This window comes from Schistocerca nitens, chromosome 4, assembly GCF_023898315.1.
Source record: "Schistocerca nitens isolate TAMUIC-IGC-003100 chromosome 4, iqSchNite1.1, whole genome shotgun sequence".
Lineage (NCBI taxonomy): Eukaryota > Metazoa > Arthropoda > Insecta > Orthoptera > Acrididae > Schistocerca > Schistocerca nitens.
In genome coordinates this window covers 863,141,488-863,168,791 of record NC_064617.1, presented here as the reverse complement: position 1 = coordinate 863,168,791, position 27,304 = coordinate 863,141,488, and the positions used below count along the sequence as shown (strand labels likewise).

At 46.9% G+C, this 27,304-nt stretch overlaps 1 protein-coding gene across 1 annotated transcript in view; it reads right to left on the bottom strand.

Moving 5' to 3' along the window:
• LOC126251893 (uncharacterized) overlaps positions 1 to 27,304 on the bottom strand; it is a 586,892-nt gene that overhangs the window by 32,689 nt on the left and 526,899 nt on the right. Inside the window, exons 5-6 of the mRNA XM_049952604.1 lie at positions 25,412 to 25,758; positions 6,273 to 6,533 (exon numbers count right to left, since the gene is read on the bottom strand). Coding sequence (XP_049808561.1) covers positions 6,273 to 6,533; positions 25,412 to 25,758 — 608 coding nt within the window. The remainder of the gene's footprint in view (positions 1 to 6,272; positions 6,534 to 25,411; positions 25,759 to 27,304) is intronic.

Here is a 27,304-nt window from a genome sequence, read left to right as displayed (position 1 = left end):
TGTGACTCCATATACGAAAAGTAGTGAATGAAATGTCATGGTGAACCGAGTACTTCCGAGAAGTATTGAGCGAAGTCGAGTCTCGAACGTTGAAATTCAGAGCAAGTTTTTATTTTATTTCATATAGATGATATTATGTAGTCAACCGTCTGGCATACAGTGCTGAGTAAAGGTTTCTTCTAGCATTCTCAATCGTTACTTTCTTTAGCCACAAACATCCAAGTCGCTACTACAATACGAGTTTTCTTACGTCATCTAACAGCTTTCTGTTAGGTCTTTCGTCATCTCTTGGAATCCAGCAGAGAACATCTTTGCTCGGCCGATAGGTTGTATGTCCTTTCCACTATGTTTTATTTTCGTTAGTTATAGTTAAGTCTACAACTGTGGACGATGTCTGACGATTGACGTTAGTAGTGACAGTGCATATGAGAGAACGAAAGCTCCTTTACATTTGTAAATGAGTATCGTAGCCGGTTCCTGGATGCAGCAAGGCGTAGGACAGGTATTAATGAGTAACTAGAAGATGTTTTGCTTACTGATGGATCGAAAATACCACGCATCTCTGTAGAAGCTACATTCTGTGTTGAGGCAGATGGGCACAGTCGACCCTTCTTACTACCTATAGAAACGTCTGTGCTAACAGCTAAGTTATTTGCTATGTTACAGGCTATACTGCATGCAACAGAATTAAACGTCTAGATTCCATCAGTGCTCTGTCGTCCCTTGCACGTGCACCTTCCGAGAAAACCACAAATTATGTAGCGCAGGATTTCCTACTTATTTAATCGTATGGCTAGGGCCCCTGTCGGGCAGACCGTTCGCCGCGTGCCGGTCTTTTAATTTGACACCACTTCGGTGACCTGCAGTAAAAGGGGGTGATAGGATGATGATGAGGACAGGACAACACCTAGTCCCTGGGCGGAGAAAATTCCCCATCCCAGCTGGGAATCGAACCTGGGCCCAGAGGATTGACAATCCGTCACGCTGACCATTCAGCTACCGTGGGCGGACAAGATTTCCTATGACATCTTACGACGTCGAGACACCTTCATACATCGTTCTATTTCCAACGGATAGCGGGTCACATCGTCATAATGGGACTATGTATGCGCTGACCAGCTTACCGAAAGGAGAAACAACTCGAACCCACTATGACATCTACTTTGTACAGAAATTACTATCGCCAGCTTGCAGTTAAGGCAAAAGAGAGGTGATAAACATTATGTAATGAACACATTAAACGGAAAAGAAAGATATGTGCTATTCAACGTACTTCAAGGTTCCTTAATAATGATGTTAAGCTGAAGGAAATCGTCTCCGCCAACAGATTAGGAGCAGGGCATATAACTACCAAAAAAATGAAACTCCTGAAAGTTAATATCCTCTCCAAATTGCGATTATGGTACAACTGAAGATGACATCCGACATTTTGTATTGTAGTGTGTGTAGTATACAAAAAAGCGAACTGTGTATGAAGCACTCAATATTGTTGATTAATTCTCTAGAACTAATTCTATCAGATCTGTAGATGTATTTATACATTCTTAAAAGAAGATCTATAACGATTAGCGTGACTACTCAAAACAATTTGAAACAAAATAAATACATATATAAATAAAATGTTCGAAGTAGAGAGGATATAAAATGTAGACTGGCAATGGCAAGGAAAGCGTTTCTGAAGAAGAGATATTTGTTAACATCAGGTATAGATTCAAATGTCAGGAAGTCGTTTCTGAAAGTATTTGTGTGGAGTGTAGCCATGTATGGAAGTGAAACATGGACGATAAATAGTTCGGACAAGAAGAGAATAGAAGCTTTCGAAATGTGGTGCTACAGAAGAATGCTGAAGATTAGATGGGTAGATCACATAACTAATGAGGAAGTATTGAACAGAATTGGGGAGAAGAGGAGTTTGTGGCACAACTTGACTAGAAGAAGGGACCGGTTGGTAGGACATGTTCTGAGGCATCAAAGGGTCACCAGTTTAGTACTGGAGGGCAGCGTGGAGGGTAAAAATCGAAGAAGGAGACCAAGAGATGAATACACTAAGCAGATTCAGAAGGATGTAGGATGGTGGTGGTGGTGGTTAGTGTTTAACGTCCCGTCGACAACGAGGTCATTAGAGACGGAGCGCAAGCTCGGGTTAGGGAAGGATTGGGAAGGAAATCGGCCGCGCCCTTTCAAAGGAACCATCCCGGCATTTGCCTGAAACGATTTAGGAAAATCACGGAAAACCTAAATCAGGATGGCCGGAGACGGGATTGAACCGTCGTCCTCCCGAATGCGAGTCCAGAGGATGTAGGATGCAGTAGGTACTGGGAGATGAAGCAGCTTGCACAGGATAGAGTAGCATGGAGAGCTGCATCTCAGGACTGAAGACCACAACAATAACAAATAAAATAAATAAAATACTTTGACTGGTCTTAGAATTTTAACTGAAAAAAAAAACAGAATTCATGACAAATATAAATGCGTGTTGTCTAATTCAGATCAAGGCATTTTTGGCTGAAAGCCTATTTGGTTTAATAGTCTTTTTGTTGTGTCTATCTGTGACTTAATATCTCCGCTGTACGGTGAGTAGCAATCTTTCCTTTTCATAACACTGACAAATATAAAAGGTGGACCAAAATACACAGAAACACAAATAGCAAAAATAGAAGAAGTTAAGCAATTTAAATACATCGGGAAAATCATACAGCAGAATGGAGAATGGACTAGAAAAATTTGCAATAGACGAAAAAGTTAGTACAATGGGAAGAGTATATGGTTAACAAATAATATCTACATCGAGAAATTCGACTCTAGAATTACAATGCTAAGACACTATACCACAGTGGTAAGACTAGAACGTTTATATGCATGTACATGCTTAACAATGAACTATATATTGGACAGAACAGAGATAATTGCAAGTCAGATTATTAGAAAATTAATGGGTGCAATACAAACTGAAGACTACATTTCACTGGAAAATGGGAAGTATTGAAGAAATATAGCAAAGTATACAGAAAATACTGGAAGTGAAGATTAGCCATCTTTCAACCTCTCTACCGAATTAACAAGCTAACGAAACAAATATTATTGCATTCCTGACAAAAGAAGTCAATAATAGTATAGATTAGATGAATAAAAAATGTACCGGGTGATCAAAAAGTCAGTATAAATTTGAAAACTGAATAAATCACGGAATAATGAAGATAGAGAGGTACAAATTGACACACATGCTTGGACTGACATGGGGTTTTATTAGAACCAAAAAAATACAAAAGTTCAAAAATGTCCGACAGATGGAGCTTCATCTGTTCAGAATAGCAATAATTAGCATAACAAAGTAAGACAAAGCAAAGATGATGTTCTTTACAGGAAATGCTCAATATTTTCACCATCATTCCTCAACAATAGCTGTAGTCGAGGAATAATATTGTGAACAGCTCTGTAAAGCATGTCCGGAGTTATGGTGAGGCATTGGCGTCGGATGTTGTCTTTCAGCATCCCTAGAGATGTCGGTCGATCACGATACACTTGCGACTTCAGGTAACCCCAAAGCCAATAATCGCACGGCTGAGCACACGATCATCACCAAACGACGCGCGCATGAGGTCTTTCACGCGTCTAGCAATATGGGGTGGAGCGCCATCCTGCATAAACATCGTACGTTCCAGCAGGTGTTTATCAGTCAGTCCGGGGATGATGCGGTTCTGTAAAATATCGGCGTACCTCTCACCCGTCACGGTAGCAGTTACAAAACCAGAATCACGCATTTCCTCGAAGAAAAAAGGCCCTATAACGGTAGATGTGGTAAATCCAACCCATACCGTGACTTTCTCGACGTGAAATGGAGTTTCCACGACAGTTGTAGGACGTTCGGTAGCCCAAATTCTGCAGTTGTGGGCGTTGACAGACCCTCGGAGCGTCGGTCCACAACACGTTAGTCAACCAATCGTCATCTTCCGCCATCTTTTGAAACGCCCACAGCGCAAATACCCTCCGCTTCACTAAATCGCCAGGTAACAGTTCATGATGCCGGTGGATTTTGTACGGATAGCATCGGAGTGTACGCCTCAGTGACAACCAAACAGTAGTGTATGGAATGCCGGTGCGACGTGCGACGGCACGAGCGCTGACTTCCCCGTGCATAGACGAACCCGCTACAGTCTCCATTTCTTCCTGAACTGTCTCAGTAGCATTACGCCTTGTGCTCGGTCGGCCACTACGGGGTCTATCGTCTAACCAACCTGTGGCTTCGAACATCGAAAAACATTCTCGCCACAGCTGCTTTTTGTCAACGGACCTTTACCCGTTCGAATTCCCTTCCTATGGCGATAGGATCGTAGCGCTGAACTAGCACATTCCCCATTCTGATAATACAGCTTCACTAAAAGCGCCTTTTCAGGAAACGTCAACATGCTGCGACTGCTGGCGCATCTGATTCTCTCTCTCTCTCTCTCTCTCTCTTTTTCTTTATTGTTATTTTTAAATCTGTTTACAGGCAGGCCAGCAGCAGCATACTACGCCGCTCTTTGGCCTCAGAGAAACACAGAAGATACAAATGAAGGCAATTAGAGAAAAAAATATTGTGGACATATAAACGGAGACAAACACTTTTTAAAATACATGGAGCCGTTCACGGGCGTAGAGTCCAAGATAAAATTTGTTCAGACACTTGGACACATACATAGACGAAAATTGTCACACGTGAACGTAGGTGCACAAAACGAATAAAACTGAACCACTTAAGCACAAAACGACGGCACACACAGGACCACGAAGCGTTGATCTCCGGCGCGCGAATGTTCACTAATCGTGTACAAGTTCGGGGACCTGCCAAGAGAGTTGGAGGGGGGGTGGAAGTGGGAGAGCAGATGCCATGGGCAGGGGAGATAGGGGGAAGGGAGGAAGGGGGAAGGGAAGCCCGGGGGAAGAGGGATGGAGGAAGGGGACAGGGGAAAAGGAAAGAGAAGGGATGGAGGGGGATCAAAGTTGATAGGAGGGGTAGATGGAGGGGAGGAGGACATCATCAGGGAGGGGGAGTTGGCGGAAGCCACCTTGGGAGAGGGTAAGGAAGGTGGAGAGATAGAGACCGGGTGGGACATGGGAATACAGGCGCAGCAGCGGGTGGGGGTGGGAAAGGATGGGCGAGACAAGCGGGTGAGGAGGATCGAGTTTGCAGGAGGTGTACAGGATCCGTATCCTTTCAAGGAAAAGAAGGAGGTGGGGGAACGGAATGAGATCGTACAGGATCCGCTTGGGGGAGGGGAGACGGATGCGATAGGCGAGGCGGAGAGCATGGCGTTCAAGGATTTGAAGGGATTTATAAAAGGTAGGGGGGGGGTGGCGGAGATCCAGGCTGGATGGGCGTAACAAAGGATAGGGCGGATGAGGGATTTATAGGTGTGGAGGATGGTGGAGGGGTCCAGACCCCACGTACGGCCGGAAAGGAGCTTGAGGAGACGGAGTCGGGAGTGTGCCTCGGCTTGGATTGTCCGGAGATAGGGGGTCCAGGAGAGGCGACGGTCGAGGGTGACGCCAAGGTACTTGAGGGTGGGGGTGAGGGCGATAGGACGGCCATAGACGGTGAGATAGAAATCAAGGAGGCGGAAGGAAGGGGTGGTTTTGCCTACAACGATCGCCTGGGTTTTGGAGGGATTGACCTTGAGCAACCACTGGTTGCACCAAGTGGTGAACCGGTCAAGATGGGATTGGAGAAAGTGTTGGGAGCACTGCAGGGTGGGGGCAAGGGCAAGGAAGGCGGTGTCATCGGCAAACTGGAGAAGGTGGACGGGGGGTGACGGCGGCGGCATGTCCGCCGTATACAAAAGGTACATTCTCTCTCTCATTACAGCTCGTTTTATACATGATTGTCATGCGCAGTCACTGATGTTTTGCTGTCCAGCGCCATCTCATGGACATTTTGTAAACTTTGTTTTTGTTGTTGTTGTTGTTGTTCTAATGAAACCCCATGTCATTCCAAGCACGTGTGTCAATTTTTACCTCTCTATCTACATTATTGCGTGGTTTATTAGGTTTTCAAATTTATACTGACTTTTTGATCACATCAAAGAATCGGTAATAACGGAAAGAAACTTAGTTAAGAATCAATTACAAAATTTTTAGGACTTTTGAGGCAGATAAAATACAAATTAGGAACAATATGGACAGAAAAAAGACAACATGGGGAGAAGGTGAAAAAGTACTGGAAAACAGGAAACAAGAAAGACGAAGAGAATTTCAGTTGCTAGAAATGTTTCGACGGCGGTGGTGTTGGCGCTTACCGTGTGTATGTGCAGGGAGCTGCCGTGAAAGTCCATGCTGGAGATGTTGGAGATGATGGAGGCCTTGCGCTTTCGCGCCGCCTCCATGTTGGTGAGCGAGGTGATGCGCGGCATCTGTGACCGCGGCCTCACCGTGCCCCCAGCAGCCACGACCGCCGCCACGGCACGCGCCAGCTTCTCGTCCGCCTCCGACGTCACCTCGATCTTGGGCGCCGAAAGCAACGCCGTCTGCACCTCCTCCTTCTTCTTGTCCTGCGGGACCTGCGCAACAGTTACATCGCTTTATTCACGTCGATCCAATCCGGGGGTCAACGGAATGAAACAGTGCGGGAGGCGACGTCACTCTGCCGAGATGTTCACACTAGTGATCAGAAATGAATTCCGTGCACTCGCTCTAAATTCGCCAGCAGGTCCTATGACGTCATCACCGAACTCTCCGTCTTCGTACGTTAGGAGACACCACTTGCAAGTCTCAGCCATTGCTGATTTATAACAGTGATCTCGTCTATTGAGTTTTGTCTCGTGGAAGTGGACGCTACCAGCGTACAAGGGAGTGCGTGTACGCGAGTACAATCGAGGAATTGCGACTTTGCCGCTATTTACGCAACTGTTATCCAAAAAGATTACCGTATGAAACTGACGAACCAAAGAAACTGGTACACCTGCTTAATATCGTGTAGGGCCTCCGCGAGAATGCAGAAGTGCCACAACACGATGTGGCATGGACTCGACTAATGTCTGAAGTAGTGGGTTGGGCTGGGTTGTTTGGGGGAAGAGACCAAACTGCGAGGTCATCGGTCTCATCGGATTAGGGAAGGACGGGGAAGGAAGTCAGCCGTACCCTTTGAAAGGTTCCATCCCGGCATTTGCCTGGAGCGATTTAGGGAAATCACGGAAAACCTAAATCAGGATGGCCGGACGCGGGATTGAACCGTCGTCCTCCCGAATCCGAGTCCAGTGTGCTAACCACTGCGCCACCTCGCTCTGTCTGAAGTAGTGCTGGAGGCAACTAACACCATGAATCCTGCCAGGCTGTCCATAAATCCGTAAGAGTACGAGGGAGTAGAGATCTCTTCTGAACTGCACGTTAAACGCATCCCAGATATTCTCTATAATGTTCATGTCTGGGGATTTTGGTGACCAGTGGAAGTGTATTTCTGGGGCCACTCTGCAGCACTTCTCGACGTGTGGGGTGTCGCATTGTCCTGCTGGAATTGCCCAAGTCCATCGGAATGCGCAATGGACATGAATGAATGCAGGTGATGAGATACGATGCTTAAGTACGTGTAACATGTCAGAGTCGTATCTAGAAGTATCAGGGATCCAATATCACTCCAACTACACACGCCCCACACCATTACAGAGCCTCCACCAGCTTGAACAGTCCCCTGCTGACATGCAGGGTTCATGGATTCATGAGGTCGCCTCCATATCCGTACACGTCCATCCGATCGATTCGATTTGAAACGAGACTTGTCGACCAGGCAACATGTTTCCAGTCATCAGCAGTCCAATGTCGGTGTTTACGGGCCCAGGTGAGGCGTAAAGCTTTGTGTCGTAGAGTCATCAGGGGTACACGGGTGGGCCTTCGGCTCCGAAAGCCCATATCGATGAATTTTCGTTAAATGGTCCGCACGATGACACTTGTTGATGGCCCAGCATTCAAATCTGAAGAAATTTGCGGAAGGGTTGCACTTCTGTCACGCTGAACGATTTTCTTCAGTCGTCGTTGGTCCCGTTCTTGCAAGATCTTTTTCCGACCGCACGGTGTCGGAGATTTAATGTTTTACCAGATTCCTGATATTCGCGCACTCGTGAAATGGTCGTAGGCACCGACTATATCAGCACTTTCAAACTCACTTAAACTGTTGATAACCTGCCATTGTAAGAGCAGTAACTAATCTGACAGCTTATATAGGCGTTGCCGACCGCAGCGCCGTATTCTGCCTTTTTACATCTCTCTGTATTTGATTACACATGCCTATACCAGTTTATTTGACGCTACAGTGTATATACCAATATAATAAATGATCGGTTAACAGCGAATTACGCAAATATATACACTCCTGGAAATGGAAAAAAGAACACATTGACACCGGTGTGTCAGACCCACCACACTTGCTCCGGACACTGCGAGAGGGCTGTACAAGCAATGATCACACGCACGGCACAGCGGACACACCAGGAACCGCGGTGTTGGCCGTCGAATGGCGCTAGCTGCGCAGCATTTGAGCACCGCCGCCGTCAGTGTCAGCCAGTTTGCCGTGGCATACGGAGCTCCATCGCAGTCTTTAACACTGGTAGCATGCCGCGACAGCGTGGACGTGAACCGTATGTGCAGTTGACGGACTTTGAGCGAGGGCGTATAGTGGGCATGCGGGAGGCCGGGTGGACGTACCGCCGAACTGCTCAACACGTGGGGCGTGAGGTCTCCACAGTACATCGATGTTGTCGCCAGTGGTCGGCGGAAGGTGCACGTGCCCGTCGACCTGGGACCGGACCGCAGCGACGCACGGATGCATGCCAAGACCGTAGGATCCTACGCAGTGTCGTAGGGGACCGCACCGCCACTTCCCAGCAAATTAGAGACACTGGTGCTCCTGGGGTATCGGCGAGGACCATTCGCAACCGTCTCCATGAAGCTGGGCTACGGTCCCGCACACCGTTAGGCCGTCTTCCGCTCACGCCCCAACATCGTGCAGCCCGCCTCCAGTGGTGTCGCGACAGGCGTGAATGGAGGGACGAATGGAGACGTGTCGTCTTCAGCGATGAGAGTCGCTTCTGCCTTGGTGCCAATGATGGTCGTATGCGTGTTTGGCGCCGTGCAGGTGAGCGCCACAATCAGGACTGCATACGACCGAGGCACACAGGGCCAACACCCGGCATCATGGTGTGGGGAGCGATCTCCTACACTGGCCGTACACCACTGGTGATCGTCGAGGGGACACTGAATAGTGCACGGTACATCCAAACCGTCATCGAACCCATCGTTCTACCATTCCTAGACCGGCAAGGGAACTTGCTGTTCCAACAGGACAATGCACGTCCGCATGTATCCCGTGCCACCCAACGTGCTCTAGAAGGTGTAAGTCAACTACCCTGGCCAGCAAGATCTCCGGATCTGTCCCCCATTGAGCATGTTTGGGACTGGATGAAGCGTCGTCTCACGCGGTCTGCACGTCCAGCACGAACGCTGGTCCAACTGAGGCGCCAGGTGGAAATGGCATGGCAAGCCGTTCCACAGGACTACATCCAGCATCTCTACGATCGTCTCCATGGGAGAATAGCAGCCTGCATTGCTGCGAAAGGTGGATATACACTGTACTAGTGCCGACATTGTGCATGCTCTGTTGCCTGTGTCTATGTGCCTGTGGTTCTGTCAGTGTGATCATGTGATGTATCTGACCCCAGGAATGTGTCAATAAAGTTTCCCCTTCCTGGGACAATGAATTCACGGTGTTCTTATTTCAATTTCCAGGAGTGTATGTTTTAATCTTCAGAGTTTCGAAGCTGCTCACATGTTCTTTTTCTCCGTCTTTTCTTTCTCTTTCTTCAGTCCGCTTTACCCCTGGTCGATGGTGTCCTCATTTTCAGGCAGTATTTCCTATCTGCTAATTTTTTGTCTGTATGAATTTCTGCTTTGAAATTCTGAAGGTAGCATGGGTAAAATACAGGGAGCTAATGGCTGTTTACAACGTGTACAAAAACCAGACAGCAGTTATAAGAGTTGAGGGGCATCAACAGTGGTTGAGAAGGCGATGAGACAGGGTTGTAGGATGTCCCGAATGTTATTCAATCTGTATATTGAGCTAACAGTAAAGAAAACCAAAGCAAAATTTGGAGTATGAATTAAAATTCAGGGGGAAGAAATAAAATCTTTGAGGTTTGCCTATGACATTGTAATTATATCAGGGACAGCAAAGAACTTGGAAGAGCAGCTGAACGGAATGGGCAGGGTCTTGAAAGGAGAATACAAGGTGAATATAAAAAAATGTTCAAATGTGTGTAAAATCTTATGGGACTTAATTGCTAAGGTCATCAGTCCCTAAGCTTACACACTACTTAACCTAAATTATCCTAAGGACAAACGCACACACCTATGCCCGAGGGAGAACTCGAACCTCCGCCGAGACCAGCCGCACAGTCCATGACTACAGCGCGCCAGACCGCTCGGCTAATCCGGCGCGGCGATGAATATAAAAAAAGGGCAATGGAATGCAATCGAATTAAAACAGGCGATGCTGAGGTAATTAAATTAGGAAACGAGACACTAACACTAGTAGATAAGTTATGGTATTTTGGCAGCAAAATAAGTGGTGATGGCCGAAGTAGAGTGCCTATGAAATGTAGGCCGGTAATGGCAAGAAAAGTGTTTCTGAAGAAGAGAAATTTGTTAACATCGAATATAGATTTAACTGTTGGGAAGTCTTTTCTGAAAGTATTTGTCTGGGGTGTAGTTAGGTACGTAAGTGAAACATGGACGATATACAGTTTAGACAGGAAGAAAATAGAACCTTTTGAAATGTGGTGCTACAGATGATGGGAGGTGCCGAAAAGAACTGACGAGAAAAGAAATTTGTGGCACAACCTGACTAGAAGAAGGGATCGGTTGGTAGAACACATTCTGAGACATCAGGCGATCACTAATTTAGTATTTGAGGGAAGTGTGTGTGTGTGTGGGGAGGGGGGGGGGAGTCGTAGAGGGAGACCAAGAGATGATTACAGTAAGCAGAGTCATAAGAAGATGAAGAGGCTTGCACAGAATAGAGTAGCATAGGAGTTGCAACAAACCAGTCTTTGGACTAAAGACCACAACAACAACATGAGTTTCTGTTGAAAATGACTGACAGATGTAGAGTGTGGTTGTATATATGTTTGTTTGTATGCATATGTATAAAACTTTTTAGATCATCATCATCATCATCATCATCATCATTATCATCATCATCATCATTTAAGACTGATTATGCCTTTCAGCGTTCAGTCTGGACCATAGCCCCCTTATAAAATTCCTCCATGATCCCCTATTCAGTGCTAACATTGGTGCCTCTTCTGATGTTAAGCCTATTACTTGTAAGTTATTCTTAACCGAATCCAGGTACCTTTTCCTTGGTCTACCCCGACTCCTCCTACCCTCTACTACTGAAGCCATGAGTCTCTTGGGTAACCTTGCTTCTCCCATGCGTGTAACATGACCCCACCATCTAAGCCTGACTGCTACATCTATAGAGTTCATTCCCAGTTTTTCTTTGATTTCCTCATTGTGGACACCCTCCTGCCATTGTTCCCATCTTACAGTACTTGCAATCATGCTAGCTACTTTCATATCCATAACCTCAATCTTATTGATAAGGTAACCTGAATCCACCCAGCCTTCGCTCCCATACAACAAAGTTGGTCGAAAGATTGAACGGTGCACAGATAGCTTAGTCTTGGTACTGACTTCCTTCTTGCAGAAGAGAGTAGATCCTAGCTGAGCGCTCACTGCATTAGCTTTGCTACACCTCGCTTCCAGTTCTTTCATTATGTTGCCATCCTGTGAGAATATGCATCCTAAGTACTTGAAACCGTCCACCTGTTCTAACTTTGTTCCTCCTATTTGGCACTCAATCCGTTTATATCTCTTTCCCACTGACATTACTTTCGTTTTGGAGATGCTAACGAAAGTAATTTCAGTGGGAAAGAGATATAAACGGATTGAGTGCCAAATAGGAGGAACAAAGTTTGGACAGGTGGACTTTTTCGATGGCTACTGTAAATTTATTTTAATATTTAGTCTCTATTCAGAGAACAGCTAACAATTTCATCAATATACACACACTTTCGTCACGTTATCGAGTATGTGGAGACAGTACAAGAAAACAGGACATGAGGATGAAGTGTATTCTCCAAATGGTAATTAATCACTAAAATAAATTTGCAGCAGTCTTCGACAAATCTGCAAACTCGTTATTGGCCCATAAACAAAAGTTGCCTTGACCGAAAGAATAGGCGAATAGCGCACTCTAGATGACACTTCGCTTAGCACAGTTTGAATGGTGGATGCGTTGTCCTCAGATGCGGTAGTTGATACAAAAAGTCAAAATATAGTAGAGGATTTAATGAACTAGGAGTGAATGGGCTTATTAATGGCTAAACTGAGTTTCTTGACAAATGTTGTACTGCAAATTTTCTACGCTGCTGTCAAATGAAAGAATAGGTAAAGCGACGTACAAATACTTCAAAACATCGACATTCCTTTCCGCGAGAAAATATATACTTACAAGCACATCAAGATTTAGAATGCAATGCATAAAACCTTTTCACATTATGTATTATGCATCGGTTTGTTTATAGAAGATACTAGGCCAGTTGCTAATGAGTAATTTCACAAAACTGGACTTAGAGGATAAAATCTGCTCACTGGATAAATATTGCGTGAGGGAATTACATGAAAAATTAAGTGCATTTATTACTTGGGCGACACAGTGTTCTGTAACAGACCGGGAAATTTTCCACTTTCCCAAGCAAGCACAAAAAGTAGACCGTAGCACGAAGTTGTTTTCCAACGAGTCATTTAGCCAGCAGTTCGACTATGTATTGTTAAAGTTTGTGCAGCCATTAGGATCTGTTTGCAAAGTTTTAACAGGCTGGCAATATTTCTCTATGGTTACAGTCTGTTGAGAGTTGGTACAAAACAAAGCACGCCTGTAGAAGAGTATTTGGGAGAAAATCTGTAAATCCTCCACGAAATGCGCTACAAACATTAGAAGCGTTGCGCAACATGCATCTACGTAAACGCGAACTAAGTTTTTTGGCAGTCTACTTCGGCTTGATTACGGTCTTTTAAGCCAAACACTAATTAGTAGATAAAATAATGCGAGTTTTTCATTTTCAAATATACACTCCTGGAAATTGAAATAAGAACACCGTGAATTCATTGTCCCAGGAGGGGGAAACTTTATTGACACATTCCTGGGGTCAGATACATCACATGATCACACTGACAGAACCACAGGCACATAGACACAGGCAACAGAGCATGCACAATGTCGGCACTAGTACAGTGTATATCCACCTTTCGCAGCAATGCAGGCTGCTATTCTCCCATGGAGACGATCGTAGAGATGCTGGATGTAGTCCTGTGGAACGGCTTGCCATGCCATTTCCACCTGGCGCCTCAGTTGGACCAGCGTTCGTGCTGGACGTGCAGACCGCGTGAGACGACGCTTCATCCAGTCCCAAACATGCTCAATGGGGGACAGATCCGGAGATCTTGCTGGCCAGGGTAGTTGACTTACACCTTCTAGAGCACGTTGGGTGGCACGGGATACATGCGGACGTGCATTGTCCTGTTGGAACAGCAAGTTCCCTTGCCGGTCTAGGAATGGTAGAACGATGGGTTCGATGACGGTTTGGATGTACCGTGCACTATTCAGTGTCCCCTCGACGATCACCAGTGGTGTACGGCCAGTGTAGGAGATCGCTCTCCACACCATGATGCCGGGTGTTGGCCCTGTGTGCCTCGGTCGTATGCAGTCCTGATTGTGGCGCTCACCTGCACGGCGCCAAACACGCATACGACCATCATTGGCACCAAGGCAGAAGCGACTCTCATCGCTGAAGACGACACGTCTCCATTCGTCCCTCCATTCACGCCTGTCGCGACACCACTGGAGGCGGGCTGCACGATGTTGGGGCGTGAGCGGAAGACGGCCTAACGGTGTGCGGGACCGTAGCCCAGCTTCATGGAGACGGTTGCGAATGGTACTCGCCGATACCCCAGGAGCACCAGTGTCCCTAATTTGCTGGGAAGTGGCGGTGCGGTCCCCTACGGCACTGCGTAGGATCCTACGGTCTTGGCGTGCATCCGTGCGTCGCTGCGGTCCGGTCCCAGGTCGACGGGCACGTGCACCTTCCGCCGACCACTGGCGACAACATCGATGTACTGTGGAGACCTCACGCCCCACGTGTTGAGCAATTCGGCGGTACGTCCACCTGGCCTCCCGCATGCCCACTATACGCCCTCGCTCAAAGTCCGGTAACTGCACATACGGTTCACGTACACGCTGTCGCGGCATGCTACCAGTGTTAAAGTCTCCGATGGAGCTCCGTATGCCACGGCAAACTGGCTGACATGACGGTGGCGGTGCACAAATGCTGCGCAGCTAGCGCCATTCGACGGCCAACTCCGCGGTTCCTGGTGTGTCCGCTGTGCCGTGCGTGTGATCATTGCTTGTACAGCCCTCTCGCAGTGTCCGGAGCAAGTATGGTGGGTCTGACACACCGGTGTCAATGTGTTCTTTTTTCCATTTCCAGGAGTGTAGATGTGCATAGATATGGGATTGTTTTTAATTTGTTCTACTGTTGCGTAACATTTAACTGTTCGGTCTAGTTGATGAAAGCTATTAATGAAAAGTATAGTGCTTCGATGTGTGACTTGCTTTTAAATTACGATTATTTCAACTGTCGAACGTATTTTTCTTGTTAAACATGTGTTTCGACAAGGCACAGACTTATTGCGGGAGGCAGTTGCTGAAAAAATTCTGGGAACATGTGTACCACATTTTAATGTGGTTCTTGGATTTATTGAGAAATTTCGAGAGACAGGATCAGTGTTACATGCCGAACGAAATGGAAGACCAGCAAAAATAAACGAACGGTAGCTGTTGGGTGTTTCTGACTCTATGCAGCAAAGCAAAGCAAAATCGTTGCGGAAGTTGGCACAAGAAAATTTGTCTGGCTTGCAACCGCACGTAAGGCGGTTAGAAAAAACATTGATATTATTGGAAATTTGTGGCAAGTTCCTATGGGACCAAACTGCTGAGGTCGTCGATCCATAGGCTGCCACACTACTTAATCTAACTTAAACTAACTTACGCTAAGGACAACACACGCACCCATGCCCGAGACGGGTGTGGGGGGGGGGGGGGGGGGGGGAGCTGCGCGAACTGTGGCAAGGCGCCCGAGACCGCGCGACTATCCCTCACAGCATTGATATTGTTCCCGTGTAAACTGACAGCAGTGCAGCAACTGAAGACTACCGTACACGATTAACAGTTTCTCAAACTTTACTATGTTTGCGTAATATTTGATTGCATATGGCGCAGTTTGACGTGGGGGAGTGGCATCATCTTCCGCCGGCAGAGTGTCTGCGAGGTTCGCAGCAGGTCTAGTCCACGGCGACGGCGGCGGCAGCGGCAGCGGGTGGCGCCTAGCGGCGTTATTGATCACCGGCGCCTAACCTTGCCTCGCGTCGGCCTGCCTAGCGCTCGCTAGCCTCACCTGCAAATCAAAAGCCCCGCACCGACAGCTCAGTCTCCCAGAAACTTCTGGCAGTCATTGAGCACACTACAGTCACAGCCCAATGTGCCGTATCACTTCAAGCTGCGCAACTGCGGATTATTTACAGCATAAACATTGTCGTACTCATTAAATTAACTAAATAACTTGCCCACTATAATGCGACCCATCTCTCTCTCTCTCTCTCTATTCGTTTAGTCTGTTCCGACTCTTCGTGACCCCATGAACCAAATCAGCCGGCCGAAGTGGCCGTGCGGTTAAAGGCGCTGCAGTCTGGAACCGCAAGACCGCTACGGTCGCAGGTTCGAATCCTGCCTCGGGCATGGATGTTTGTGATGTCCTTAGGTTAGTTAGGTTTCACTAGTTCTAAGTTCTAGGGGACTAATGACCTCAGCAGTTGAGTCCCATAGTGCTCAGAGCCATTTGAACCATTTTTTTTAACCAAATCACGCCACTTTTTCCTGTCTTGCACTTTCTCCCGTAGACCTTCCAGGTTGGAACACATTGCTTCTGTGATGCCATCGATCCATCTCATCCTCTGACGTCCTCTTCTTCTAGTTCCTTCAATCTTCCCCAGCATTAAGGTTTTTTTCCAGTGAGGCATGCCTTCGCATTGTGTGTCCAAAGTAGGTCAGCTTTTGTTTTAACATTAGACCTTCCAGGGAGAAATCTGGTTTAATTTGCTCCAGTATTGATCAGATCATCAATGTGTTTCTTCCAATTCAATTTCTCATCGATGCAAGTTTTATTTCTTCTCCGTAAAGTTTAAATGTCTCCTTGCCCATAGCAAAGACTGAATAACGCCAGGGACATACTACAGTCTTGTCTCACTATCTTCTCAGCTACTGCTTCCCTTTCATATCCAACGACTCTTACGACTGTAGTCTGGTTTTGTACAGTTTGTATATAACCTTTTCCTCCGTTTAGTTTATCCCTGCTACCTTCATAATTCTAAACAAATTATTGCAGTCAGTATAGTCAAAAGCCTTCTCTAAATCTACAAATTACATGAACGTAGGTTTTCCTTTGTGCAGTGCGTCTTCTAAGAAAAGTTGTAGGATCAGTATTCTCTCGCGCGTTCCTACATTTCAGCAGAACCCAAACTGATGTTACCTAGGGCTAGTTTCTGTCTGCCGTTTCACTCAACTGATTCGTGCCAGTATTTTGCAACTGTTATACCTATCAGCACTTGTCCTCTTTGGCAACGGCCATGAACAACCTCAAAAATTCAACAGCTCGACTGTCGCACGAAAAGAAAAAGCGCCTCAGAGATGTTCTGAGACAGAATAAAAACGAATAGTAGCCGAGTTACTTACGGAATGGATCTGAATTTATTGCATGCTGGTGTGAATTAACGAGTAAGTATCTTCTCGCCACTGACTCCCTCCGTCCCCGCATGAATGTTTACACAGATAGAATGTTCGGGTATTTGTTGGTGCAAGCGCGGGGTATTTTCCACAGCGCGTCGATTGGCTGCGAACCGAGGACCTCACGGAGAGGCCTGGGGCGCCTGCAGCGCGGAGTATCGATTTCCGGGGATTTCCGGTACGTCGTTCTTCACTTGTCTCCGCTGGCCACTGCTTTTTGCCCGATTTACACAACTGAATTTAAGGCTGTCTGCTGCGCTTTCAGGCGCACAAAAACGTTTCTGCTGGAAGAAACTTTTAGAACTGTTGCGACAGTTTGAAGCTGGGGCTAGTATTGAGCACGCGTGATTTCGGTTGAAATCATCGGCACTGACTGTAAAGTCAATTGAAGACGCATCCTAAGGTTGTAGTATATTGATTATTCATTGCTACAATAGTGTTATCTTGAAGCTGTGAGGATGAGGACAGGCGTTCCAAGGTGCGGAAGCAGAGACGATGCTGAGGTCAGACGAAACTAGAAGAGATATTGTTACGTGAAGTAAACCGTAAGGGGAGAGCCTTGCGAAAATGCAGACGCCCCCAGACGCGGTCCCAGGGAGCTACTTACTCTTCAAGGAATTAACATGTAACTTCATATGTCGTCTAGACTATGTGGTAGATTGCCACCGTAGAACTTTGTAACCAACAGGCACGTACTGGCGTATAAAGCCAGCTTGATACCAGCCCTGAGAACAGCAACGTCAATAGGCTCACAAGGGTTAGAAAGAGAGCGAAAACGCCGCAAAAAAAAAAGCACACTGTTGACCTAGCAGTCCCTACTCCGGGGAGCCCGAGGGGCGGGGCTAAATGACGTATAACAATAATGTTGCAAGCCTTATTTGGGAGAGCAGATACGTTTAGCTTTCAGCTGAACAATGTTCATACCAAATACGGACTTAGTGCAACTGCATTAACATCCCCGCCTTAGGAGCAGTAGAGGGGACCTAACTAAACCGTGATTGGCAGGCGTCTGCAAGAGACCTGCAGGATTGGCTGGGTGGCTTTAAGTGGGAAAAACAGAGGCCCCACCCGACTCTTTAAAACCCCTAGAATCCGCATTTTGGCGAAGTTCTCAGTCAGACGATCTGGGCGCCGAATGCGCGTCCGTCGACTCCAACCTCGGTCCATCTCCGTGAAAGTCTGCTCTCTCACTTGGAGTGCCTCAGTGAACAGTGTCACATTCAGTATGTTTTGTTTTGCAACTAAGTTGTTGCCTTGAGATGCTGCTAGAGTTTGCTACTGTGGCTAGCATCTACTCCTGGGACTTATGCACTGGGTTCTGTTGTAACAGTGTTATTCATGCTTTTTCTAACCCTGGAACTAGCCTCCAGTGAATTAGTTAGTCCTGTCTGGAATAAACAACTATTTCAAAACCCTGTCTGTCCAAGAGTCTCCACAACGAGTTCCCTACCAAGACTCACCACCTGCATTTCTAGTAAATGCCTGTTCCAGTGTTGGCTCAGATAGAAGAAAACAATCAAATGTCTTCACTGTGAATTGTCCTTCTGCCTTCTGCTCTGTACCGCTCGGGAGCGCAGGCTGACCAGTAACACATTTTCTCCCTCTCCCATCTATGTCAGGACGCAACAACGTGAGAGATTCTTTTTAACAAGTTATAGACCCCCCTCTTCATCATTCACGTCAGGTTATAAACAAATAGCACGCTAAAGCGATAGTGTGATTGAGCGGCAGCAGGAAAGGAAAATTGGAAATTTTTCAACTTTCGTTCAGATGGCTCAAATGGCTCTGAGCACTATGGGACTTAACTTCTGAGGTCATCAGTCCCCTAGAACTTAGAACTACTTAAACCTAACTAACCTAACTAACCTAAGTACATCACACACATCCATGCCCGAGGCAGGATTCGAACCTGCGACCGTAGCGGTCGCGCATCCAGGCTGTAGCGCCTAGAACAGCTCGGCCACTCCGGCCGGCCTTTCGTTCAGAGGGCTGGGGTAAGTGGACAGGATAGTATTATGCTTATTAGGGGGACCTGTTTGCAGTAGGCGTACAGCTAGATACGCTGTACATGTTATTGCAGGAGCTGGATCATTCAGAGTAACAGTTATTGAACTATATGAAAAAAACGTAAATTAGTTGTAAATTACGGCGTGCACACACTTTATGCAACATGTAAACGTCACTACATATATTAGGATTTAGATTATGACATGTTATATGCCTACCATTGACCCGCTGAAGTGTCGGAATATCGATGCTGTCGATCTCCTGAATGGCTGTTTTCAAGTCAGCAAGGGTCTTGGGCTTATTTCTGTACACCTTGTCTTTAATATAGCCCCACACAAAGGAGTCGCATATGGTCAGATCCGGATGGCGGCCAATGAGGCTCATACCAGGGCCTCTGGGTACCCCATAGCCGGAATGCGCTACCCAAAGTTTTCCTCCAGGACATCAACACTCTCCTGCTTCCATGTGGTCGAGCTCCATCTTGCATGAACCACATCTTGTCGAAATCAGGGTACCTTTGGATAATGGGGATGAAATTGCCCCTCAAGACCTTCATGTACCGTTCAGTAGTCACCGTGCCATAAAGTAGTATCGCACCGATTATTCCGTGACTGGAAATTGCATACCACACAGTCACTCGTCGAGGGTGAAGAGACTTCTCGATCGCGAAACGCGGATTCTCAGTCCCCCAAATGCTCCAATTTTTCTTATTGGCGGACCCATCCAAATAAAACATGGCTTCGTCGCTAAACCAAACCATACCGCGCGTACTAATTCCCATCATGCCCCACGGCCAATCGTGCAGTTTGAACCTGCTAACGCAAACCTTTCAAAAGTTATGACGATTTTATTTCGTATATTCCAATAATTCTCACCCTGTACAAGGGTATGTAATTGGGAGAAAGTGGAATGGAACTCGTTTTGGGAGTATATGGCAGTGACATTCAGGTAAACTGCACAACGAGTAGTCAGTGTGACTTGATGAAGCATTTGAGTTGGCTGGATATTTGGCGAACAGTTGTAGTGAAAAGGATAGTGTGTTCTGTAGTTGGGTAGAACGGAGGGAATTATTAGGAGGCAGATGGGGACAGTCGTTTCTATTTTGTGTGAGCTGATTTGGACTTGCACTTGTAGCAGTGTGGGGTACATTTCAAATATTACACTGGGGTGGGGATTTCCAAGTAAGGACAACTAAGGACGTGATTGGATTCGCAACGGGGACGGGTTAGTGGAGCAAAAACAATCTCTTGCAAATTTTCCGCAACGCTTCGTCTTGATATCCTCTTGTAATCTACTCAGGAGATTTCGGTAGTGTGCTACTGTGAAAGGTATGTCCCTATGAGCAAAAAAAAAAAAATTCAGCATCAAAGTGCCCGACGATTGTTGGGTCTCTGCTCAGATTAGTGGTGTGGATTCACACAATTCTAATGTTCACTTTGTTCCCCTGTTTCAAGGTCATAGAAACATACCCAACCCTCGTCCATGAGGATTAGGCAGCTAAAGAAAGCATCTGGATTAGGTTGAAACATTTCCAAAAAAAGTTGCGTGATGTAATTTTTTAAATATGTTCATTAAAACATGATCTACCTCTCGAATCAGGAAACGGCCACAGAACATACATATTTACAGGAAGGCTTCCAGAAAACTTGTTAGCTGTTGGCGCCTTTTTTATTTTTAAGTGGAAGAAGACGGTAATCTTCGAATGTTCGAGTAGGTATCCATATATGGTGTCGCTTACGAGGGACACTCTTATCGCACCCTCCTCAGATTTACTGGTACAGATAAGATGGTCCATTGAATAGCCCATCAAAAAATGAACACAGTTGAAGCATGAAAACAGAAATACCCCGAATAACTGAAAACAGATCAAATATGAAAACAGGAAGAACTTGTACTGAACTGCGGAAAAAAAGAAGCAAAATGGAAACAGTGTACGCTCCAACTGAAAGAGGTACAATATCGAATGAAACTGGAATGGAATGGCGTCTTGGTTATGTGGTCACGATGTTGGACTGCGTTGCGGGAGACCAGTGTTCAGACCTGCAACATTCCCCACTGTTTTTCATAAAATTACGAACTCTGTCTGGTTATTGACGTGTCTGCTCGCTGTATTCAAAATTGTGTCTTCGTGGTGTAACGTCCGTTTGCAACAGCGAGGTGTAAGGTAGGGACATCCAGACGTACGTAACTCCTACTTGTTCTACACAGGTACCACATGTTACGACTCTTGCGTTCCGTTTTGGAAGCTTAGACTCTTGAATTCCTTCGTTGTAACGTAGTTCACACCTGTTTATTTGTTGTTTTCATTTCTGTGAGAGTTCTATGAGACACCTCGACTGCTCTCACTATTCATCACATTTACTTGCGACGGTACTATATTCTTACCACGTGACTCACATTCTATAACCAGTGCATAGTACGACAGTTGCCAAGACTATAGAAGGGGAACGGACACCTCAATGGCCGGACAGAAAGTTCATAAATTTGTGAAAAAATAAATGGGGCATGGGGGAGGTTTGAACACAGGTCTCCCGCTTTGCAGTCCAACACCGTGACCACACAAGCATGACGCCGCGGTTCTTGCAAGTCGCTCGATGATGCACATCTTAAGCTTGGGCCGTTTACTGTTTCTGTTTCACTTGTTCTTTCAGAGATCAGTACACCTTCTTCTTGTTTTCATGCTTGATCTGTGTTCAGTTTTTGACGGGATATCCACTGGGTAATTTTACCACTAAATCTGAGGGTGGTAAGATGGGGAGCTATCCCAGTTAGAAGTTTCTTTGTTATTTTACCCTGTCAGTTTTTGCACCTCCCGTGTGCCTGCGCCCTTAGCAGGGGCGTACCTCACCACTCCCTCGGTACGGACTGGAACAAGTTCCCACGACCCAAGTATAGCAGCAGTAGCGGCGCACTTTTGAGACAGCACGGAATGCCCGCCACGTGGAGGCACACACAAAGCGGCTGCACGCCGGTACCAGCGAGCTGCGTCGCCACGGAATCGACCGGCTCGCCTTTTTGCTGCAGCTGGCTGCACTGCATTCCGTTTCCCTGTCTTAAAATGTCTCTCTGGCACTGTTCGCCAAGGTCAAGCGCAGCTACCCTTCTGGATCCACTAACCAAATGCTGCGGCTTCTTGCACTAAGCTACACTACTGGCCATTAAAATTGCTACACCAAGAAGAAATGGAGATGATAAACGGGTATTCATTGGACAAATATATTATACTAGAACTGACATGTGATTACATTTTCACGCAATCAGGGTGAATAGATCCTGAGAAATCAGTACCCAGAACAACCACCTCTGGCCGTAATAACACCCTTGATACGCCTGGGCAGTGAGTCAAACAGAGCTTGGATGGCGTGTACAGGTACAGCTGCCCCTGCAGCTTCAACGCAATACCACAGTTCATCAAGAGTAGTGACTGGCGTATTGTGACGAGCCAGTTGCTCGACCACCATTGACCAGACGTTTTCAATTAGTGAGACATCTGGAGAATTTTCTGGCCAGGGCAGCAGTCCAACATTCTGTCTATCCACGAAGGCCCGTGCACGACGTGCAACATGCGGTCGTGCATTTTCCTGCTGAAATGTAGGGTTTCGCAGGGATCGAATGAAGGGTAGAGCCACGGGTCGTAGCACATCTGAAATGTAACGTCCACTATTCAAAGTGGCGTCAATGCGAACAAGAGGTGACCGAGACGTGTAACCAATGGCACCCCATACCATCACGCCGGGTGATAACGCCAGTATGGCGATGACGAATACATGCTTCCAATGTTCGTTCAACGCGATGTCGCCAAACACGGATGCGACCATCATGATGCTGTAAACAGAACCTGGATTCATCCGAAAAAATGAAGTTTTGCCATTCGTGCACCCAGGTTCGTCGTTGAGTACACCATCGCAGGCGCTCCTGTCTGTGATGCAACGTCAAGGGTAACCGCAGCCACGGTCTCCGAGCTGATAGTCGGTGCTGCTGCAAACGTCGTCGAACTGTTCGTGCAGATGGTTGTTGTCTTGCAAACTGTTGACTCAGGGATCGAGACGTGGCTGCACGATCCATTACAGCCATGCGGATAAGATGCCTGTCATCTCGACTGCTAGTGATGACAAGGCCGTTGGGATCCAGCACGGCGTTCCGTATTACCCTCCTGAACCCACCGATTCCTTATTCTTTTAACAGTCACTCCATCTCGATCAACGCGAGCAGCAATGTCGCGATACGATAAACCGCAATCGCGATAGGCTACAATCCGACCTTTATCAAAGTCGGAAACGCGATGGTAAGCATTTCTCCTCCTTACACGAGGAATCACAACAACGTTTCACCAGGCAACGCCGGTCAACTGCTGTTTGTGTATGAGAAATGGGTTGGAAACTTTCCTCATGTCAGGACGTTGTAGGTGTCGCCACCGGCGCCAATCTTGTGTGAATGCTCTGAAAAGCTAATCATTTGCATATCATAGCATCTTCTTCCTGTCGATTAAATTTCGCGTCTGTAGCAGGTCATCTTCGCGGTGTAGCAATTTTAATGGCTAGTAGTGTAATTGTCAGATGAAGTCTTAATTCATACGGAAACGCTTTTATAGCGTCCGACACGACAGCTGTTACGCGCGAGTGCTGAGGAGTTTTAAGTGTCTGCATGGTGTGTGTACGTTGCAGCGTCGCGTGCTGTAACAGCTGAATCGCAGTTGTCAGAGTTCCGCACATTGCCGCCAAGAGCGCCGTTTTCTTTTCCACACGCGTGTGCTTGTGCTTTCTCGATGCGCGATGTTTATTCCTGCGTTTTTTATGTTCCATGTTTTTGCGTTTCATATTCTGTACTGTCATTCTCGGTTACAGTTCAGGTAGCTTCCTGCACGCATTGAATTAAGAGTTGCTGTCATACTTAATTGTTGGGCGTCAGATTATTCAGTAGTCGATCAGTTCGAATTACACTGATCCCGACACGTTTGTTTGGATGTCTACTGTGTGAATATGAGATCCACTGAGAAACTTTCACAGGTTGTTGAGAGATATTTTCTGAGTATTTTAGTGTAAGGGACCCTTGTCTCCGGTGGCTCGTTACAGAGTGATATCTAGTTATGATTTATAATTATGACTTACTTGCTGAGAAAGCCGGCATCACCAGGGTGTCCATTTTACCAATTTTCTATTAGAAACGGAAACCAAAGGTCAGCTATGTGTGTAGTGTAATATCGAAGAAAATTCATTTCCAGGTATCCATGAAAATACCTCAGAATCTATGAAACAGCTGTACAACGGAATATGCATAATGTACAAGTGTATAAGTATAGCTGCTTCGAGTCTCCACAATGTGATTTTATAGACGTCTCTATGGCAATGGCTCTTGATAGCTCTAAAAACGGCTATTGTTTTCGCTTACAGCCATCTGCCCCTCGGAGTTGAAAGCTATCAAAAGCGCTGCCAAGTTCAGGTATTTCCTTAAGTTAATTCGACTGCAGGAGTGTCTTAGTAGTAGAGAATAAATTTATTAGAACTTGACGCGTGACGTTTTCATGCACCTCCTTGTTTATGACGTCATGTCTGTTGAACTATGTGTTGCTCAATGATGTATTTGTGTAGGTACATTCTGCAGCCTATATCTGCGAAACGTGTTGCGAATAGAGTAATGAATTTAAAAGTTATGCAGAATGCGGCAGTTTTTCACTCATTTCACTGTTTATGGCGTTATATCTCCTGAAATGTGACAGATAGGTGATTCTTACACCGACAGCAATTGTTAGTTGACAGTAATGGATATGTGTACCGAGCTTCGTTGAAATCAGTGCGGTGATTTAAGAGGAGATTGTTACACTGAAGATCCGAAGAAACTGATACACGTGCCTAATATAGTGTAGGGCCCCCGCTAGCACGCAGAAGTGCCGCAACACGACGTGGCATGGACTCGACTAATGTCTGAAGCAGTGCTGCAGGGAAGTGACACCATGAATCCTGCAGGGCTGTCCATGAATCCGTAAGAGTACGACGGGGTGGTGATCTCTTTTGAAGAGCATGTTGGAAGGCATCCCAGATATGCTCAATAACGTTCAGGTCTAGGGAGTTTGGTGGCTAGCGGAAGTATTTATACTCAGAAGAGTGTTTCTGGAGCCACACTATAGCAATTCTGGATGTTTGGGGTGTCGCATTGCTGGAATTGTCCAAATCCGTCGGGATCCACAGTGGACGTGAATGGATGCTGGTATCAGACAGGACGCTTACGCACGTGTCACCTGTCTGAGTCGTATCTAGACGTATCAGGGGTCCCATATCACTCCACTGCACATGCCCCAGACCATTTCAGAGCCTCCACCAGCTCGAACAGTCACCTGCTGGTATGACGTTCACAGCAGAGATGTCAGTACACTATTGAACCCTCATTGAGTGTCGGAGAATCCGTGACGTAGACAGAGCGAGGCTAAACTCGACAGCTCTCATTTGTGACTCCAACTGCGGAAGCTGGCGCGCGCTCTGCACTGACCCTGGTGACGACGATGGCGGTGGGCACTGCGCCCTTCTCGACGTCGACGGCGGCGGCGGCGGCGGCCGGCAGCGCCAGGGGTGGCGGGTGGGCGGCGGGCCGCAGGTGCCAGCGCACGGGCTGCAGCAGGGCGGCGCCGGCCACCGAGTGCAGCGCGATGCCGCCCAGCACGAGCACGGCCCCGCGGAACTGGAACTCGGCCAGCAGCAGCTGCACCGCCTGCGGCATCAGCATCATGCCCACCGCCGTGCCCGCCATCGACAGCCCGATCGCCTGGCCGCGGTACTTGCTGAAGTAGTAGTTGAGCGACACGAACGTCGACGACCACGCGAAGCCCACGCCCAGTCCTGCGAGCAAACATTAGCGAACTGCTTAAAAAAAGGAAAAAAAAAAACCTGCCGCACATGGCATTTCAGCCGGCCGAAGTGGCCGCGCGGTTCTGGCGCTGCAGTCTGGAACCGCGAGACCGCTACGGTCGCAGGTTCGAATCCTGCCTCGGGCATGGATGTGTGTGATGTCCTTAGGTTAGTTAGGTTTAACTAGTTCTAAGTTCTAGGGGACTAATGACCTCAGCAGTTGAGTCCCATAGTGCTCAGAGCCATGGCATTTCGTGGGAGAGCCAATATTTATCTTAATTTACGACCAGTTTTGAGCCTGATGTCCTGCAGTATATGTGTTAATGACAAACTCTATCACTTGAAAATGGCGTAAAAGGCCGAAAGCTGGGCCGTAATTACATAAACATCAATACAGTCAAATGGCGGTGTGATCATTTAAAAATTATTCTATGACTCTTGCTCAGCAACATCAAAAACAGCTTAACAATAAATACGAGGGGCATTCAAGCTCTGAGGCCTCTGATCTTCTAAGGACTTGGAGCAGACAGAAGAGACGCATTCCTTCTCTGTGGTACCGTCAAGAGATAATGGTGCGACAGAAAAGTCATTAGCGAGGGCTCGCTGCAACCCGCAGTGATGTACGAACACCACGCCTCCCCTCTCAGCATTAGCAGCATCCTGACACTGATGTCAATATAGAAGCGAGCACGCAAGAGCTCAGCGCCATTCGAGACCTCAGCTACAGCAGTCTACGTCAAAATGTTCAAATGTGTGAATTCCTGAGGGACCAAACTGCTTAGGTCATCGGTCCCTAGACTTACACACTACTTAAACTACACTGCTGGCCATTATAATTGCTACACTACGAAGATGACGTGCTAAGGACGCGAAATTTAACCGACAGAAAGAAGATGTTGTGATACGCAAATGATTAGCTTTTGAGAGCATTCACACAAGGTTGGCGCCGGTGGCGACATCTAAAACGTACTAACATGAGGAAAGTTTCCAACCGATTTCTCATACACAAACGGCAGTTGACCGGGGTTGCCTGGTGCAATGTTGTTGTGATGCCTCGTGTAAGGAGGAGAAATGCGTACCACCACGTTTTCGACTTTGATAAAGGTCGGATTCTAGCCTATCGCGATTGCGGTTTATCGTATCACGACATTGCTGCTCGAGTTGATCGAGATCCAATGACTGTTAGCAGAATATGGAATCGGTGGGTTCAGGAGGTTAATACGGAACGCCGTGCTGGATCCCAATGGCCTCGTATCACTAGCAGTCGAGATGACAGGCATCTTATCCGTATGGTTGTAACGGATCGTGCAGCTACGTCGTCGAGTCAACAGATGGGGACGTTTGCAAGACAACAAGCATCTGCACGAACAGTTCGACGATGTTTGCATCAGCATGGACTATCAGCCCGGAGACCATGGCTGCGGTTACCCTTGACGCTGTATCACGGACAGCTGCATAACAGCATCATGATGGTCGCATTCGTGTTGGGCGACATCGGGGTGAACGCCCATTGGAAGCGTGTATTCGTTATCGCCAT